At 44.7% G+C, this 17,834-nt stretch overlaps 1 protein-coding gene across 3 annotated transcripts; it reads left to right on the top strand.

Moving 5' to 3' along the window:
- Nucleotides 1-16,742, top strand: STX2 (syntaxin 2). Of its 3 annotated transcripts, none has more exons than XM_036393317.2 (11): nt 1-100; nt 6,247-6,318; nt 6,813-6,912; nt 8,196-8,270; nt 8,680-8,753; nt 8,995-9,103; nt 10,516-10,589; nt 10,681-10,818; nt 12,160-12,270; nt 13,312-13,439; nt 14,658-16,742. In XM_036393317.2, exons 1-10 carry the CDS (start codon nt 71-73, stop codon nt 13,393-13,395), a joined length of 867 nt encoding a protein of 288 aa, XP_036249210.1. In that variant the 5' UTR covers nt 1-70; the 3' UTR covers nt 13,396-13,439; nt 14,658-16,742. The 3 variants fall into 3 exon arrangements, with proteins under 3 accessions (XP_036249210.1, XP_054372748.1, XP_036249211.1); XM_054516773.1 differs by having other exon boundaries at nt 13,312-13,372; XM_036393318.2 differs by lacking the exon at nt 13,312-13,439.
- Nucleotides 16,743-17,834: the final 1,092 nt, after the last annotated feature.

The following is a 17,834-nucleotide window of genomic DNA, read 5'->3' on the forward strand; positions in this document are numbered from 1 at the left end:
CGGGCTGGCGGGCGGGCCCCGCGCAGGGAAGCAGCGCGGAGGGCGGCAGCGCCGCGGGGCCGCCGCGGGGATGAAGGACCGGCTGGCCGACCTGGCAGAGGTGGGCGCGGGGCCGGGGCGGCGGGCGGGCGGGCGGGATGGCGGCTCCGCGGGCCGGGCGGGCCCCGCTCCCGCCGGGATCCCGGGGCTCTGTGCCGCCCTCCGCGGTGTCTGCAGCGCGCCCTGCTCCGCTGCTCCCCGGCCGCTGCCGAGCGCCTCGGGCGGCGCTGAATTGCGCTGAATTGCGCTGAATTGCGCTGAATTCCCCGGTGGTGCCGCGCCGGAGCCGCCCGGGCTGTGGCGGGGTGGGTCGGCCCGCCCGGCAGCTCCCGGGCCGTGATGCGGCAGGAAAGCGCTCTGCAAGCCTCATTTTCCGCGTGTTTACAAAATGGTAGCTGCCTCTGTTTATACGCTCTTTTCCTTTTCCCTACTTGTGCTTTGGAAACAGTATCCTAAAAAAGAAGGGAGAGTCTAGGGACAGGCAGCATCCGTCTGTCTGCAACAGGATATGGCTTGGGTAGAATAAAAGGATATTTGAGGGGTTTTGTTTTGGGTTTGTTTTGTTTCTTTCCTGAAAAGGAATGGAAATGGAGAACGCGCAGGAGTTCCTGTGATAGTCCCAGTACTCCACATTTGTGTGGAAGTTGGGCTGTGTGGAGCTGCATTCGGGTCTGGGGCTCTTTCATTCTGGATCATAAAACACATTTTGGAAGCTCCATCTCCAGTGATGGAATTACCAGTCTTTGTCTTCCTCTCTGAAAGGGTGAATAGGCATTGGAAGAGTTTTAGGATTACTAAATTACAGTTTCTCTACCAGGAATGATGTTTTGGAGTCATGCCAAAAAACCAGTGTCATTTCTTTCAGGTATAGTTATTCCCTTTCCAGGCTGTGGGAACATGTGCCGGATTTCAGTGCTGGTGCACACTTCCCAGATAGATGAGGCAGCCAGTAGTGATTCAAATTTGCTTTATATTTATAGTTCTGTACCCGCAGACTTAATCCTGTCCTGTGTCTGTAAATGGAAGAAACCAATTCCACACCCTGCCACACCCCCCACTGACAGGGCTGAAAGTGTTTAATGCAGCTGAACAGAGGAATTTCTAAGGCAGCTTTAGTATTTGACATCTGAAAACATTACTGCAGTGGGCTGCTTTTTAAATATATATGGGCCAGTATTGCTGAAGTGCTTCACGTGTTCATCAATGTCATTTCCACTGCAGAATTAATGAACACCTTAGAGACTTAAACATTTTCTTCTAATTAGGAAAATATTTGAACATGAAAGGAAGGTTAAAGTTACTGCAGATCTAGTCTATGTTTCATCACAATTAGAAGTGTGTAGTTGACCTGAAGTTTTGTAAAGTTGCATATCCAAGGGAGATGGATATTCCCATTTCCACGGGCAGCTCATTGAAGTAGCAGCTTCCATCTTACATCTTTATCAGAAATACCAAAAATATAATGATTTTGTGAAGTGGTTTTCCTTTTATAGGATGAATGCTTTGAACAGAGATGCTTGACACGTGGATGAGACACTCTGAAAAGGAATAGCGAATCCAAAGAAATAACGTGTTAACTCTTGCTTGCCTGTTTGCCGAAGCATTTAGGTTTATTAATGTAGTTTCATTGTATTGCATTTGGCTAACCATTAAGAGTAGAACATAGACATTGTGGTTTTCAAACAGGCCGAGGCCTGCAAAGTTTCCAGGAGTAGCTATGCCTCACCTCTTTCCTTACCATGAGGGTTTCCTTGTTTCCTTTGGGCACACCTCACCTGTGTGAGGTGGGTCAGCTCTCTCCATCCCCACAGCGCCTCGGTGGTGCACAAGGGGTCCCAAAGATGCCAGCCTGCACTGGCCTGCTCTAACTGAGCACACCATTGCCTTCAGCAGAAATGCTCATTTCCCGTCTCCTCGTTTGTGTGTTCCTGCATTTTACTGGGCAGCCAGCAAAGCATTTTGCTGTTAGTTTTTCCTAGATCATTATAAGGAAGAGGGAGAAATGCTGCCTATCAATGTTTGTGGTTCATTGACACAACATTAACATAACTGCCAGATATTTTTGTTAGTGCACTGTGTTTAGGCTGTTAAACAGTTGCTGGAGAAAGAAGTGGTTGATGACATGCAGATTATATAGCCTTCAGATAATGCTGCTTCCTCTTGTTTTCTTGGCTCAGAGAAGTTTTGTAAACTATGTGCTTTTTGAGAAGACAGCCACCATAATTGTAATTGTTCAACTTCAGGGGGTTATTTTAATGTCATTTCTAAATTACTCTAAGCAGGCCCAAATTAACCTCTTTAAGCTGTTTGAATTGTCTTTTAATGCAATTAATGGGACAATTGAGCAAATACAGACTGGCTTTAGTTATTTTGAGCACAGGAAGTATAAGATAAAAAGGTTCTCTGATCCAATACACTGCTTTCAGTAGTGGTTTACAGTAGGTGTTTAGGGCAGAAGAAAGTGAGTAGCACCTAGCTGTGATTGCAAGATGTGCTCCCAGCCTTCAGTGGTTTGCTGTTCACAGACACAGGTCCACCTGAAAGGGCTCTAAAAGAGCTGAACAATCCAATCCATGTTCAGACCTTTAGCTAGCTTCAGGTATTACAAACAGACTGCCTTTTAAAGTCTGGTAATAAAGCTTATTCATACTTCCTTGTTGTTCTGTCATTTCAGAGGGAGGTTAGACATAAACCTCTCTCTGCTCAAGCAGAGTGCTGGGTTAGATCTCAGCTTTGGGCTGCATTGTCCACATGGCTCCAAAATTTCCCCCTTGTGACATGCTGAAGGGGATGCAGAGCTGTCTGCTGGAATCCATTTTTCATGCTTGATAGGTGAATCATTTAAAATACTTGATTTTTATATTTCTTTACTCATGAGTGTTAATGAAGATCTGTTACGTGTAATGTTTGAAAAATGAGTCGTACATAGCAAGTTCATATTTGAAAAATGAGTAGTACACAGCAAGTTCTGCATCTCAGACTGCAGCTTTTTTTCAGCAGGACCTGTAGCTGGAACAGAAGTGCACTGATTTTTCCCTAAGCACTCTCTTGGCTGGTGTCCCAGTGCCCCCAGAGCTGTGGAGGAGCAGGTGAAATGCCTCGGTCACGGAGGCTGGGGTTGTGGAACGGGGTGCTGCAGAAGCAAGCCCAGGGTGAGGCCTGCAGCAGGAGAGAGCCCGGCGTTGTTCGTGCCCGCGTCAGGCTGTGACGGGAGGCGCTGAGGGTGAGCCCGGTGCCCTCGGTGCACTGTGAGGTGCTTGTAGGGGCTGGCAGTGACTGACCTGCCCCTGCCCTCCTCGGCTGCTGGGGCACGAGGGTTCCTGGCACACGGGCACTGTGGGGAGCGGCTGTAGCTCTGGTGAGGCACTCCTGGGGGCTGCTTCCCAGGAGAAGGGTCAGCTATGGCCAGCAGCCTGCCACAGGAGCGAGCTGCACGTGATCTGCTCTGAGAAACTGCCGGCCTTGGACGGACCTTCAAGGGCAAGAACAGTCACGTTTTTCAGTCAAAAGCTGTTTCCAGTTCCAGAGGTCAGTCGTTACCAAGAGATCTCCAGACTGAGTTATTTCTGCAGTTCTGTAAGGCAGTGGGAGTGACAGAAGCTTCATAAACCATCAGGATAGCTTCTGCTTGGAGCTGAGAAATGACATTGGTGAGAATCTCATGATATGCTGAGGATTTCTGTAGTTTAACCCTGCTGGCAGCCAGAGCAGCACACGGCTGCTCCCTCGCTCGCCCCGGTGGCATGGGGCAGAATTCCAGAAGTGAGAGAACTCATGGCTTGAGAATAAAGGCAGTTTAACTGGTAAAGTAAAAGCTGCACGCAAGCAAAGCAGGAAAAGGAATTCCTTCCTACTTCCAATGGGCAGAAAAGCAGAGCTGGCACACATAACAGTGGCTTGGGAGGACAATGCCTGAACACTAAAGGTGCCCCCCTTCCTTCCTGCTGCAGCTTCATGCACTGAGCATGATGCCATGTGCTCTGCAATGTCCCTTGGGTCCCCTGGGGACAGCTGCTCCCACCTGTGCCCCCAGCCCCCTTGGAGGGGAGCAGGAAAGGCCCTGCCTCTGTAGGTCTGTAATGAAATGTCCCTGTTCATCAGCCCTGGCCCGGCACAAATCCCAAACACAGCCCAAACACAGCCCGTGCCAGCTGCTGGGGAGAGAGTTAACCCTGCCCCAGCCACAGCAGCACAAACCCTGCTGAGGCTGGATGGATTTCACAGTCTCTGAATGTTTATGGAGCTGGGTGTCCCAGACTTTGAGTCCCAAGGTCAAGGTATGAGCTGCAAACAGAGTTTATTAGATTGCACTTGGCATTGACGTGAGACTTTTTATCAGCTTCTTGTGATACTGCTTGTACGGGGGAGGTGAAGTCCAGGGAGAGCAGTGTGCTTCTGCTAAACTCTGATAAAAGGGAGTTCTTGGTCACATCAGTTGGAGAGAGTCAGCACATTAGCTGCATTTTAGGTAAGAGATGATTTAAGAATACAGAGAACAGAGGCTGACAGACTTCTCAGGTGTCTCAAGTGCTGATGACTGAGGTAGGCTGTCCATAGATCCTTGAACAAATTGATCTGTCAGTGGTATCACTGCCACCAAGTGGGACAGTGAAATACACGTGGCACAGGCTGTGGGCTGGGAGTCATGGTCAGCTGCCTCCCAGCTGAGCATCTCCACATTTCTGAGTCACATTGCTGTCTTTCATTCATTCAGGATTCACTCAGGTGTTACTGATCTGATCCAACTAAAAGCTGACATTCTGGATTCCTTAGTAGGTGGTATTTTCATTATTTTTAGTTCAAATAGCTAAATACAGGATGCAGTTATGAACAAGCAGAAAAATTATCCTTTACTCAGTAAATACAAACATAGATAGTTCTTCTGCACAGATAATGAAATTAAGTGTCTTTAAAGTGTAGCTCCTTTTTAAACATTAACTTAGAGCTTGTGGCTTGGTAGCAGTGCAGTCTTGGGAATGGTAAAGTTGTGGCTGACTCCTTGGGGCACAGACTTCCTCCCTTATTTGTGTTGAGCAAGGCTGTTAATTGATGGCAATCTGTAAGGACAGATAATTGGAGTTCTGGCGCTATCTCCCAACATGAGTAAGTTACCCAGCCCTGGTGGTGGGTCCGGGAGGGCACTGACATCTCCTGCCCGTATTTCTCCTGGGGCATCTTTGTTTCCCCAGAGCACAAACCCAGCTGGGCTCTGCCCGGGGCTTTGTGCATTCCCTGCGTTTGCAGGAGAGGAGCTGGCACCGAGTCTGTAACTTCTCCCTGAGGGTTGGGCCACTCCTAGATTGTGGTAATTGACAGTAACTTCTTTATAAGATAATAGCAGTGTTTGACACGGGATTAAATTCAGAATTGTCATGCAAACAATGCGTGTATCTCCCGTAATTTAAGAAAACCAGAACTAAACTTCTTGGGTAATAGGATCAGAGGTTAGGAGCAGAAAGTGGGTGTTAGGAGATCAGATGGCCTTGTAAGAAAAGAAAGGTGTCTTGTAATGAAAGTCCCTTAATGACAATTATCTTGTAGCTTGTTCTTTTCTAACAGATAACCTGTTGACTGTATGTTAAGGGTAACATTTTATTCTAATTTTGACCCACTGCACTTCAAACAGTCTGTGCTCCAGGAGGGAATGAAAGAAGAGAAGGCTGAACTCTTTTCCTTCTATGATGCACATGAAATGTGTCTTTTCCTGTGATAGAAGCTGAGATCCGTGGGTTGGGCTGGGGAATGGGGCAGAGCCTGGGTGCCTCACCCATGTCAGGATGCATTTCTGGCTTGGTGCAGGCTGACTGGGGCTGCCCTGGTGGGAATGGGGCATTTCTGGTGTGGTGCAGACTGACTGGGGCTGCCTGGTGGGATTGGGGCATTTCTGCCTTGGTGCAGGCTGACTGGGGCTGCCCTGGTGCGGGCTGGCAGCGCTGGGCAGGGGCAGAGCTGGGCACGGGCTCTGTCCTGGCTGCCCTGGGGTGCTGCCCTTGGTGCACAGGGGCTCCCAGCACTCAGTCACTGCTCTCTAGGAGTCACTTGACTCCTGGGGCCTCTCTGCTTGTTTGCTTTTAGATTGCAGCCCTTCCCTGGCTTTGCAGACTGGTGATGGAGATGTGTGTGCTGCAGCAGAGCGGCAGGGCTGGGGTTTCCTCAGAGTGTGTCCTGGGGTCAGTGTCACAGATTTGTGCTTGTTGTCTTTTACAGTATAAAGGAAATGAAGATGGGGAGACAGTTATCATTGAAAAAGACCATTTTATGGATGACTTCTTCCAACAGGTAAAGTTACAGTTTTCACATGGATTGAAGACTTAATATTTCTTCTCTGTGCCTTTTAATTTCAGTAAATAAATTTCAGTTAATTTCAGGTTTAACAATTCATCTACACATCTTCCCCATTATGGTTGGTAATTATACAAATGTTGCTAATGCTTTGTTAGTTTATTTCAGGGTATTTTCTGTGTTTATTGCAGAGAAATGTAATGAAGAAATTTGCTAATGAAATTTTGAAATAGTTTTTTATTAGGAATATTAGCACTTGGGTTTTTGGCCATTCAGAATATATTTGCTATTACCAATACTGGGTTTTAGTTTAAAAAAAATAATTACAGACTGTTTAAATGTTGACATTTCTGCTGGGATTTCTTTCTGATGAAATCTACTACTACTTACAGATGAAATAGTTTGGGTTTTATTAGCAGGGTTTTTTTTGGTTTTTTTAAAAAAGATTTCCCCTAAATTATTCTAATGTATTCTTTGTCATATTCCTCTAGGTTGAGGAAATCAGAAATAACATAGCAAAAATAGCACAAAATGTGGAAGAAGTGAAGAAGCAGCACAGCATTATCCTGTCAGCACCAAATCCTGAAGGAAGTGAGCAATAATTTTTAAGATGTCACATAAGTGTGGCTAGATATTCTGAAATATTGTTTGCATATTTTAGCTGTCCATAAGAATAGAACTTCAGATGTTCAGAATGCAAAATGTAATGCTAAGTAAACATTTTCATTTTTAATTTGAATTAATACTTTCATTTGTTTATTTTGACCTTTTAAAAGTATAATTTGAAAAAATGTCTGTTCAGAATATTTCTTGTGTCATCCAAACCTTTCCTAGACCAAAACTCAGTTTAATATGGGTGTTTTCCTTCTGAAGCAGAGAGGTTGCTTAGGTTTCTTCTAATCTGTGGAAATGCTGACGTTGTCAGCTGCAGCTTGTGCTGTCAGATCTTTATTCCTGCGTGGGGCCAGGGTCCTGTGTGGCACCAGAGCCAGCTGCTCTGCAGTGCTGCCAGTTCCACGTGCAATTCCACTGCAGAGCTTGCAGTTCCACGTGCAGCCCCATTTTCAGAGGCTTTACCCCAGAGCTGGAAGTGCAGTTGTGCTTTCCCATACAGAACTGGGAAGTTCAGGGCCCCTGCCCAGAGCGTGGCCCTGGCCCTGGCCCAGCCTTGTCTGTGCTCCTGGGCAGGGCTCAGAGAAAAGGGAACAAAAGATGCTGAGGTGTTTGTTGTGTGAATGTTGCAATGCTGCCTTGCCAGTTATCTTGTGACTTCATCTCAGTGGTGGAAACTGAATTTGGGGTGTCATTTTATCCTGTTTTCCTTGGTGGGCGTTTGCATTCCCACAGCTGATTTTGCAGCTGCTTTTTCAGGGTCCGGGGTTGAACCAGGGCCCACCTGGCTATTCAATGGCAGCACCTGTGAGCAGTGTGTGTTCTTGGGGATGAGCACAGCTCCCTGTGAATGCTCTGCAGGAAGCCTCAGAATGTCCCAGGTGCTGCCTGGCACAGGCATGTCGCTGAGTGTTAAAGCACTGCACACATGGGACACAGCACTCACAGAAAAAGGGAGGAAAATCCCTGCTTTCACCTGCGCTTACAACTCAGGAGCATTTAACTTCTGACTAGCAAATTGACATTACCCTGAAAGTCTGAACAAAACTGTTTGTCACCTGGTTTAGTTGAAGATTTGGTAATAATAATATTGCCCAGGTGTAAGCCTGTCATGAGAAGCAAGCACTTGATGGTTGCTGTTACAAAAACAGTAATTTAGGAGTTGTACTGAATGAAATTCTGAGATTACAAGGTGGATTTGTAGACTTGCTGACTTACTATAATCAATCATTAACGGTTCAAAAAATATATTTTTTTAAAAGGAACAAAGGAAGAACTTGAAGAACTAAATGAGGAAATCAAGAAGATTGCTAATAAAATCCGGGCCAGGTTAAAGGGTAAGTTGTGAGGACAAGTGAAACTCCTTGCTTTCAGAATTAACCTAGAAAATGACAATGCAAAGTAATTCCTCCATAGGGAAATGTCTTCTGCACCTGAAGTGCTTTTTTGGGGAGATGATATTTTGGAAGAAGATTAACTTTAACTGCAAAATGACACCTCTTAAAATTTTTCCAGTGTAATGGACAGTAATGTGACTCTGTTAAGAGTATGATTGAAGCAGTTACTGTGTTTAAAGATCTCTACCAATTACCACAATTATTTTAAAATTTTACTGGTATATGCCACCCCTCTTCCCTGAAATGTTACATGTCTCTGGGGAACTTGTACCTTTAAAAAGTAATATTTACAAAGCAGTTGAGCTGTTAAATAACTGACACTGGCTCTGTACTCTTGTGTTGTTCCCAGCTATTGAGCAGAGCTTTGATCAGGGTGAAAATGCCAATCGGACATCAGTGGACCTCAGGATCAGAAAAACACAGGTAGGCTCCCTGCAGCCTAAAGAAAACCAGGGGGTTCTGTGGAGAATGAGTTTAACTGCTCTGAACTCATGTCAGAGCTCCTGTGCTGCTCTGTAGGGCTGCGAGTGCCACTGGGAGGTGCTGTGCAGAGCTGTTGCTGTGTGACAGAAATGGCCCTTTCTGACACCCCTGTCTGTCCCTGCTGTCCCTCCCTGATGCTCTGTCCCTGTGTCTGTCCCTGTCTCCCCCCTGTCCCCTGCAGCACTCGGTGCTGGCCCACAAGTTTGTGGAGGTGATGACCGAGTACAACGAGACGCAGACGCTGTTCCGGGAGCGCAGCAAGGGCCGCATCCAGAGGCAGCTGGAGATCAGTGAGTGACCCTGGCTGCCCCAAAACCGACCTGTTACACTTGTTGGTAGTGCCCCCCTGTTCAAACAAACCTTTTACTTGTTGGTAGTGCCCCCCTGTTCAAACCAACCTGTTACTTGTTGGTAGTGCCCCCTTGTTCAAACCAACCAGTCACTTGTTGGTAGTGCCCCCTTGTTCAAACCAACCAGTCACTTGTTGGTAGTGCCCCCCTGTTCAAACCAACCAGTTACTTGTAATGCCCCCTTGTTTAAACCAACCAGTTACACTTGTTGTTAGTGCCCCCTTGTTCAAACCAACCAGTCACTTGTTGGTAGTGCCCCCCTGTTCAAACAAACCTTTTACTTGTTGGTAGTGCCCCCCCCTTGTTCAAACCAACCTGTTACTTGTTGGTAGTGCCCCCTTGTTCAAACCAACCAGTTACTTGTAATGCCCCCTTGTTTAAACCAACCAGTTACACTTGTTGTTAGTGCCCCCTTGTTCAAACCAACCAGTCACTTGTTGGTAGTGCCCCCTTGTTCAAACCAACCAGTCACTTGTTGGTAGTGCCCCCCTGTTCAAACAAACCTTTTACTTGTTGGTAGTGCCCCCTTGTTCAAACCAACCAGTTACACTTGTTGTTAGTGCCCCCTTGTTCAAACCAACCAGTCACTTGTTGGTAGTGCCCCCTTGTTCAAACCAACCTGTTACTTGTTGGTAGTGCCCCCTTGTTCCTTATCCATTAGTGTATAAAGCCTCAGAGATCTTGGACAGCATCTCACAGGGTGTGAGAAAAAAGAAACAATTTTACTGCATGGCACAAACTCCTTGATATTACTCTTTTCAGAACAGCTGTAAAGAAAAGAGAGAAAACTCAATAATTTCCTTTAGATTGAAAATTATTAAAGAAATTATCTTTTTCCTTTGCTTCATTTACTTCCAATGTTGCAACTTTAAATGAAGCATCAAGAAAAGCTGCATTCTGAAACAGCAAGTGTTATTAAAAGCCATTCCAAAATTAACATGCCTAACGGGATAACAGCTCTTTTTATGTGGTTCCATTTTTGTCTACAAGGACACTTCATCTGGCATGAAATCAGTGCTGCTGTTATATGTGCTTTAATTATTTGTTGACTGACTCACATATGACTTGCTTCCAATTCATTATTAGGAGTATTTAGAAAGGTTCCTGACTTTACTTTGAAGCACAGTGGAAAGTGTCTTGGAAAATGTCTCTACCTTGGAAAGTGTCTAAAAAGTGCCTAAAATTAGTCTTTTTTTTTTAATATTCTGTAGAAATGAATATATACATTGCTGAAATGGGGAATGCTAACAGGGGAACTGGCAAATTACAAGAAAATTTTACTTTTCAAAGTAAAAAATGTGCTTTTCAAGTTTGTCATTAGCCTCTCCTGCTAACTGTTGTTTTTATCCTAGCCGGAAAGACCACCACTGATGAGGAGCTGGAGGAGATGTTGGAGAGTGGTAATCCTTCCATTTTCACTTCTGATGTACGTATTTCTGGGCCATGGCCTCTCGCTGCCCTGCTCCCTGCTCCTGGAGGCTGCTGGCGCTCAGGCTGTCCCCGTGTCCCCGTCCCAGATCATTTCAGACTCGCAGATCACCCGGCAGGCCCTGAACGAGATCGAGTCCCGGCACAAGGACATCATGAGGCTGGAGTCCAGCATCCGGGAGCTGCACGAGCTGTTCATGGACATGGCCATGTTTGTGGAGACACAGGTACGTGGGGCTGGGCTGGCCTCGCTCCTCCCTTGCCATGGGCAGAGCGGCTGACAAAGTTCAGGTAGTGCAGATTTAGAGTGACTCTGTGATTCTAGACTGTGATTACAATGCATGGAAATCAATTACTGGATGTTCCTTGTTTTGTTGTGGACAAATTGACCATCTCAATGTCCTTATCCTTTCAGTAACTGACCACAGACTTGCCTTCCAGTCAGTATATTTAATATTCTTTTCAATTTGATTAATTGCAATATGCTGGAACATCTCTGGGCATGTTTAAGTAAGAAAACCTATCTTGTGGAATGTTGTTAATTCCTTGGGGATTTTGGGTTCTCAGCCTCAGTGGAATAACGTGTGTGTCAGCAAGGCTGTGTGCACCTTGCACCTCATGCAGAAGTGCAGTTCTGTGTTCACCAACATGAATGTGCGGGGCTTGACAAGTCCTTCAAGTATTCATAGGCTTTGTCTTGACATGTACATAAATCTATTCTACTTTTAGTCTTTAAATACCAATTATCCAACAAAAGTATTCTTAACCTTGATGTTAAAATGGTTTGACTTCTGCAGGAAAGAGAAAAGAATAGTGTTAAAGAGAAACTTGCCTGAAAAGCAAGTTAGAGGAGCTTGCCTGTTTTTGTGATTGGGTTTTGTTCTAGAAGTCCTTTGTTGCTTTGATATGAAATGTACAGCCAAGAGAAATTGGTAGCAGGTTTCTTTTGAATTATACACAAACAGAAGTTACTTGTGCATCATTCTGTAATGCTTTGCTGTTTCCTGCTGCTGATTATTTCTTCTGCTGGACAGAGACCCAGGTAACAGATTTGCTGTCATCCTTCACCAGTCCTCCATTTCACTGCCAAACGCCATTGCTCACAATTGGTTTGAGTTTGTCATGCCCTGACACCCCAGTCCCTGAGCAGCTCACACGTGTGTCCTCCCCGACAGCTGAGGGACCTTGTGTGGAGGCAGGGGGTGTCCCCCTGTCCCCCTGCAGCCTCGCAGGGTTCTGAGCCCAGTGTGCCCCTCGGCTGTGGCTGCTGGAGCCTCCCTCCCTCGCTCCCTGCACTCCAGGGATGCTTGCAGGTGCTCACTTCTGTTCTGCACAGAGAGAAACTCACCTGCCCTGCTCGTGAACGCTCCTGGTTCCTCAGAACTGGCAGCCCTTGCTTCTCATTCCCTTCTTCCTTCACGTGCCAGCCAGAACAAATGTCATCCCCAGTGTGTGCATCATTGACTGTGGAAGTAGTTCTTGATGTTCTAGAGCCTTTCTTTTAGATTGATTAAACAAAGATCTGTGCATTCCAATAACTTGGTTTTCCTTCAAAATTCCATTTTAAGGGAGAAATGATCAACAACATAGAGAAGAACGTGATGAATGCCACAGATTATGTGGAGCATGCAAAGGAAGAGACAAAGAAGGCAGTTAAATATCAAAGCAAAGCACGCAGGGTATGTTGTCTTTCTGTCATTGTGCTCGGCGCTGTTTTAATGTAGCACAGCAGCATTTCCAATGTGAATGACTTTGCTGTAGTTAATACTGAAAATTTATAGTACCAGCAGAGGACAGGCACTTCTGGGACTGTGAGAACAGATCATGCACACCTAAGGGTGTGTTCACAGTTTTCCACTCAGAACTGCTATTACAGAGTGTAAAACCCCAAAAGAAGAATTAATGTATGATTTCAGTGGATAAATTCCCATCTTTTTCTTATCAGCTTTCACAATACTTTAAGTTATTCAGATTCTAAATATCCTTAAAAGTTTCTGGCTGTTTATCACAAGTGAACTTACCTGAATTTAAAGCTATAAAATCAATTTGCTAGCAGAAAAAAATAAAAGTGATTTTGCTGTATAGGCTTATTTTTTTTAAATTCTGCTTCGATTTTTAATGATTTCAGATAAATTAGGGGAATCTTCCGTCTGGAAAGGGTGTGGCATTGTGCCAGGACACTGAATTTGTGGAGGACTTGATTTCAAAGGAAGGTTCTGGCACTTTGCTGGGCACTTGCTTTGTTTCGGTATCTTTCTTCCCATCAGCCACCAAATAATATATTCTGATATCAGACTACTAAGTAGTTTATTTTTGCATTCCAATTTCCCCTTCTGATGTGCTGTGCAATTGGGTGAGGCTCATTCTGGTGAGCTGGATTTGAGGGAATGATTCATTTTCTATAGATGGAGATCCACCCAGAGATAACACACCTGATCCCTTAGAAAAGATCTTTTCAGTGTGTTCAAAGAGCCCAATTAATGTCCATGTAAATGGGGCTTGTGTCCTCTCTGATAACTGTACAGGCATTAATCCATGAGTTTACCTGTTTAAAAACCTTAATTCTTACATTTGCAAATTATACAGATAAATTTATCTCAATTTAAGAACATGGAAGGCTTTAATGAAAGTGCTTGTGGATCTAAAAACTACTTGAAAAATTGAACATAAATGCAAGTGTTAATGTGCCTAATATTTACACTGCCTTGTTTTTTTGACAGAAAATGGTGATAATTATCATTGTGTCAGTGGTGTTGATTGCCATAGTAGCTCTAATAATTGGTTTGTCTGTGGGTATTCGGTGATGCTTGGATAACCTCAGCATGCATGGCTTCCTGCCACTGTGGCAGTAAGTAACTAATCAACTAATTTCTAATTTGGCTCTTGTCTTCTCTGTCTCGTTCTGCTCCCCCTTCCTGTCCGCCCAGGGCCCTGGTGTCCCTGCTCTGTCACCCTGCAGGACCCGTGGCAGGTCCTGCGTGTGCTGTGGGTGTGCAGGGACCCTGCTGGGACCTGCCCAGGGCACTCAGAGCAGGAGGTGGCAGCCAGCAGCCCAGGGCTGGCTCCCAGCTCTTGCAGTTACTGCTTTTGTGCTGAAGTTCACATCAGCAACAATCTGGAATACTAAGGACACTTGGGACTTGATCCAGTGGGGGTTTCTGTGGGTTTAAGGAGAGCTTTTAGATGTCTGCAGCCATGAACTTGGCTATTACGGCTTGGAGAACATCTTCAATTTCTTCCTTTGAAGCTGTTTATTAATGCTAGCCTAACGAAACAGTGGGAGATGATAACAATGTGTTTAGGACATGGGATTTGTCCCAGTGTCCGTGTTGTTCTGTAGTGAAGTCCCATTTCCCACCCAGACAGTGCCTGGCCAGGCTAAGCAGGCAGTAGCAGCTCGCTGCTGGGGGTGGGTGCAGCAGAATGCAGCTTGCAGCATGCCCAGAGCTGCACCCGGAGCACCAGGAGCAGGGCCCAGTTCAGACAGCTCACCAGAAATTCCCATTTCTGTACTAACACCCTTAACATCCACAAGGTTTGTGGTTTGGGGCTGGAGATCCTTCTCAGCTCTGGTTTTGGGAGGGGGGCAGAATTCACCGTGTCATTACCTGCAGTCAGGAACACCTGCCCCAGTCACACCCCCAAGCATTTGCACAGCAGCATCTCTCCTTTTTTAACCCTTGCAGCTCCTCTGAGCTAGTGCCTGCAGAGTTTTTATTGACTGGTGAGTTCCACTCTGGTGCAGCTGGAAAGGCTTGAGCAGGCTGCAAATATTTGTCCAAGGAGGGTGGCAGTGAGCAGCTACTTAGAGTTGACCTACATCTGTCTGTAATGATGTTTGCAGGAGTTGGGCATGAGTAATAGCCAATATTCTGTAAAGGAACATAGGGAAATGTTGCACAGATGCTCTATCCTGTGACTATGGCTACATGTGTGTTAGAAACAGGAAATCATAGCAGTGGTTACTCCCAGCACTCAGCCTGGGCGTCAGTCTTGCTGTGGCTCTGAATATATTTCATTCTGTTTCTGACAAAGTATTTCAATCTTTTCTCTTTTTTCCCTGCAGAAATTGATGTTCATAATAATATGTGTAACTGTATTGCTTCTGATACTTGGAATTATCCTAGCAACAACTCTGTCCTAGCAAGCACATTCCAAGAGTTACCAAACTTCAGGAACTCCAAAACATCTTCAGTGAAACCAAACCTTTTCCACAGATGATGCCTTACCATGATGACCTGTCACTAACGGCTAAAAGTGAAAGCAGAATCACTCTTAATGTTTACTCACAAATGAAGATCAGAATGTATCAGGGGGGGTGTGGATTTTACAGCATAAACTAGACACACTTGTGAGACTGAAACTTGGTTTTGAACTAAAGTAACTTTGGGTTTTTTCACATCTCAGTGTTACAGTTGCAGTAGGGAGTTGAGAGACAATATATTGAGTTTTGAGTGTTTGGCTTTTTTTTCCTATTGCTAACCTAACTCTAATCATGACTTTAAGTACCTTGCCAGTGCTGCCTTTGTTAGCACTCTTGTGAATATTTTATGAGATGTAGCCTTGTGTTTAAGTGTATTAATTATTTAGTCACCTTAACCTATTTAAACCTTATGCTTTTTCTCCAACAAGTGCTAAAATACCTTATCCTGAAAGGACTACTCCTTTAACTGCCTAGTGCATTACTTGAGAAGAAAAATGAAAAAAAGCTTTTTTACACTTGCCAGTTTTTTTATTTTTTCTGTCAAGGTTAACTGCTTTAAATGCTTCCTTCATGGTTAATAAAAAGTCAGTTGCAACATTTTTGGAAAAAGCTTACAGCTCTGAAATGCTGAATTTGCACTTGGGCAGGTGATTTTACAGGTAGTTCTTGTGCAAAGGAAACAGATGGATCAGTTTAGCCTTACTGCTTACATGAATATGACAAAAATGACTTTGTAAAGCCAAATCAAGTTTCCTTGTTCTGGAGTTTGCTAATGTTGATGTATGAGTATAACACAGGGGGAGGAGCTCCCCCAGAAGAGTCTGAAACTTAATACAAACTAAGACACTGATTTGTTATGAAATGTGTGTGGCTATAACATGGATGAAGTGTTTTGGTGTACACATGCCTTTGTAATGCCAGCTTGCACCACTTGAAAGCTTCAGAGAATTCAAATGTACCCAAATAACTGCATTTAGTGTTACAGGTTATTTTTGTATTTTTGTGTGTAAAATATTTGTAACTTGGGTTTGTGACTCCTCGTTGTTTAAGCATATCCATGTAGATATGTAGATACATTTACACTCTAAGAGAAGTAGAGGAGAGGATGATTTGTGCCTTTTTAAACATAATCTAAACTGTACTCATCAATGTGTTCTGATATTCAGCTCTCATGTTGACTTGCAGTAACTCAGTCCTACCAGTTTAGAGTCCTTAAACTTAGGTTTTGTTGGAAGTGTCTGAGATCAAAGTTACTCAGTAAGGGAGAATTCAGGCTTCACAAAATTCAGCAAAGTTTACAGTTCCTCTTGTGTGTATGAATATTCCTGCTTTGCTGTCCAGGTATACTGTGAATATGCTGGAGCTATTCAGATGTCAAACATGTTTAAAGAAGAAAACAATATTGTTATTATCATTATTATTATTATTATTATTATTATTATTGGTCTCTTTTCAAGTCAGCCATAAAGAAGTCGCTTGAAAAACTCGGCTTCAACAATGAACAAATTTCTTTTACCTCTGAGTCCAGAATGCTCACTGATGTTTGGGAGGAAGTTTACATGCAAAGTAAGGAAGGATTGGTTGCCTTAATGCTCATTCTAGGTAAATATCTTTTATTCTGTAGTTTTCTAGATTTTTATCAGTAAATATTATTTATACAGATATGCAAATTAGATGGGGGGGAAATCACTCCTGCTGTTTTCCAGCTGGTTATGTAAACTGACCCTCAGAGTCCTGTCCTGTTGAATTTTTCTCTCTGTAATGCAGTAATCTGCCCATCAAGACCAGAAATTGGAATAGGCTACTCCACAGTTTTTACTTCTTGTTGAACAGCTGCCTCAATGAGTTTGTTTTAAAGCAAAACAGACCTTTTCACATGGACCTCTTTGTTTGGAGGTCGGAGGGGAGTAAATCTCTAACCTATGCACTAATAAACTCATCCAGCGAGCCTGCTGTGTCTGCTTTGTGTCCCTGCTGTCCCTGGGGCCCCAGGAATGTTCCAGAAGTGTTAGCACTGGCTTACAGCAAACACAGGGTAAGGTGGCATCTTCTCTGCAGCTTCTTAGCAAGAGAGGTGTGGAGATAATTGTGAAGAAAACAATGGGATATGTTAATTTGAGCTGTGCCCATGGGGACGATTTTAAGAGGAGTGTCAATGTAAGAAACCCCGAGGCTGCAATGAGTGAGTGCTCTCTTCATGCAGAAATAATTTGTGGTGGCAGCTCCTGGGACAGTCTGACAGCAGTGAGGTTTTTGGGGTTTTGCATGGAGAAGGTGGAAAGCAAAGCCTCTGGCTGCTGGCACGGGGGCAGCCAACGCCATTTCACCCAGAGCTCCCTCCCAGCCTGTGCCCTTCGTGCTGCAAATTTCAGTGGCTTGGGAAGGCTCTCAGGAAACACAATTCATTCTAGCTGTGTTCTTCCAGGCCTTCCCTGGGCTTTCTGAGTTGAGCACAGACCAGTCTGGGCCTGAGTCCAGGGAGAAGCTCTGGGCTCTGGAGTGTATTTAGTGAGAGCAGTTGAGCTCCAGCCGCCTCTGCAGCAGCAGCTGAGAGCTGCAAGCAAGGGAGCCTGGCTGAGCAGCCAGCAGCTGAAGGAGCAAATACAAATACACACATTAAAAAATCCCAACCAACTGCTCCTAACCGTCTGAAAAGCTGCAAAAAAACCATTTCAAAACATCCTGGGTTCCAATCAGTTCATACAAGCACACACTGCATTTCCAGCTCACACGCTTGCTCTGCTTTTGATTTTCCCTTTTGGCAATTTATTCAGAGTAGAGTTAGTGGGTAGAATCTCAGAGGAGAATAAAAGCCAGTGTTTTGAGAACTAATGAAGTAATTATCTAAAGCATTATTTACAATGATTATTTAGAAGATAATGAGACCCTTTAATTATGTTTGTTCTGCATAGCTGGCCGTTCAATAATTCAGGATGTTGCCATACAATTTTCTCTGTTTACTTTGCACATTTTTTGTTTAGGAAAACGTCACATTTTGGTGCTGTGTGTGAGGCACAGATCTGGGCCCTCTTCTGGGCA

The sequence above is a fragment of the Molothrus ater genome, chromosome 18, assembly GCF_012460135.2.
Source record: "Molothrus ater isolate BHLD 08-10-18 breed brown headed cowbird chromosome 18, BPBGC_Mater_1.1, whole genome shotgun sequence".
Lineage (NCBI taxonomy): Eukaryota > Metazoa > Chordata > Aves > Passeriformes > Icteridae > Molothrus > Molothrus ater.

Coding starts and splice junctions, on each gene's coding strand:
- STX2 (XM_054516773.1), top strand. CDS start 71: ATGAAGGACCGGCTGGCCGACCTGGCAGAG. Junction 8,754..8,994: donor TCAGGATCAGAAAAACACAG/GTAGGCTCCCTG, acceptor TGTCCCCTGCAG/CACTCGGTGCTGGCCCACAA. Junction 10,819..12,159: donor CCATGTTTGTGGAGACACAG/GTACGTGGGGCT, acceptor TTCCATTTTAAG/GGAGAAATGATCAACAACAT.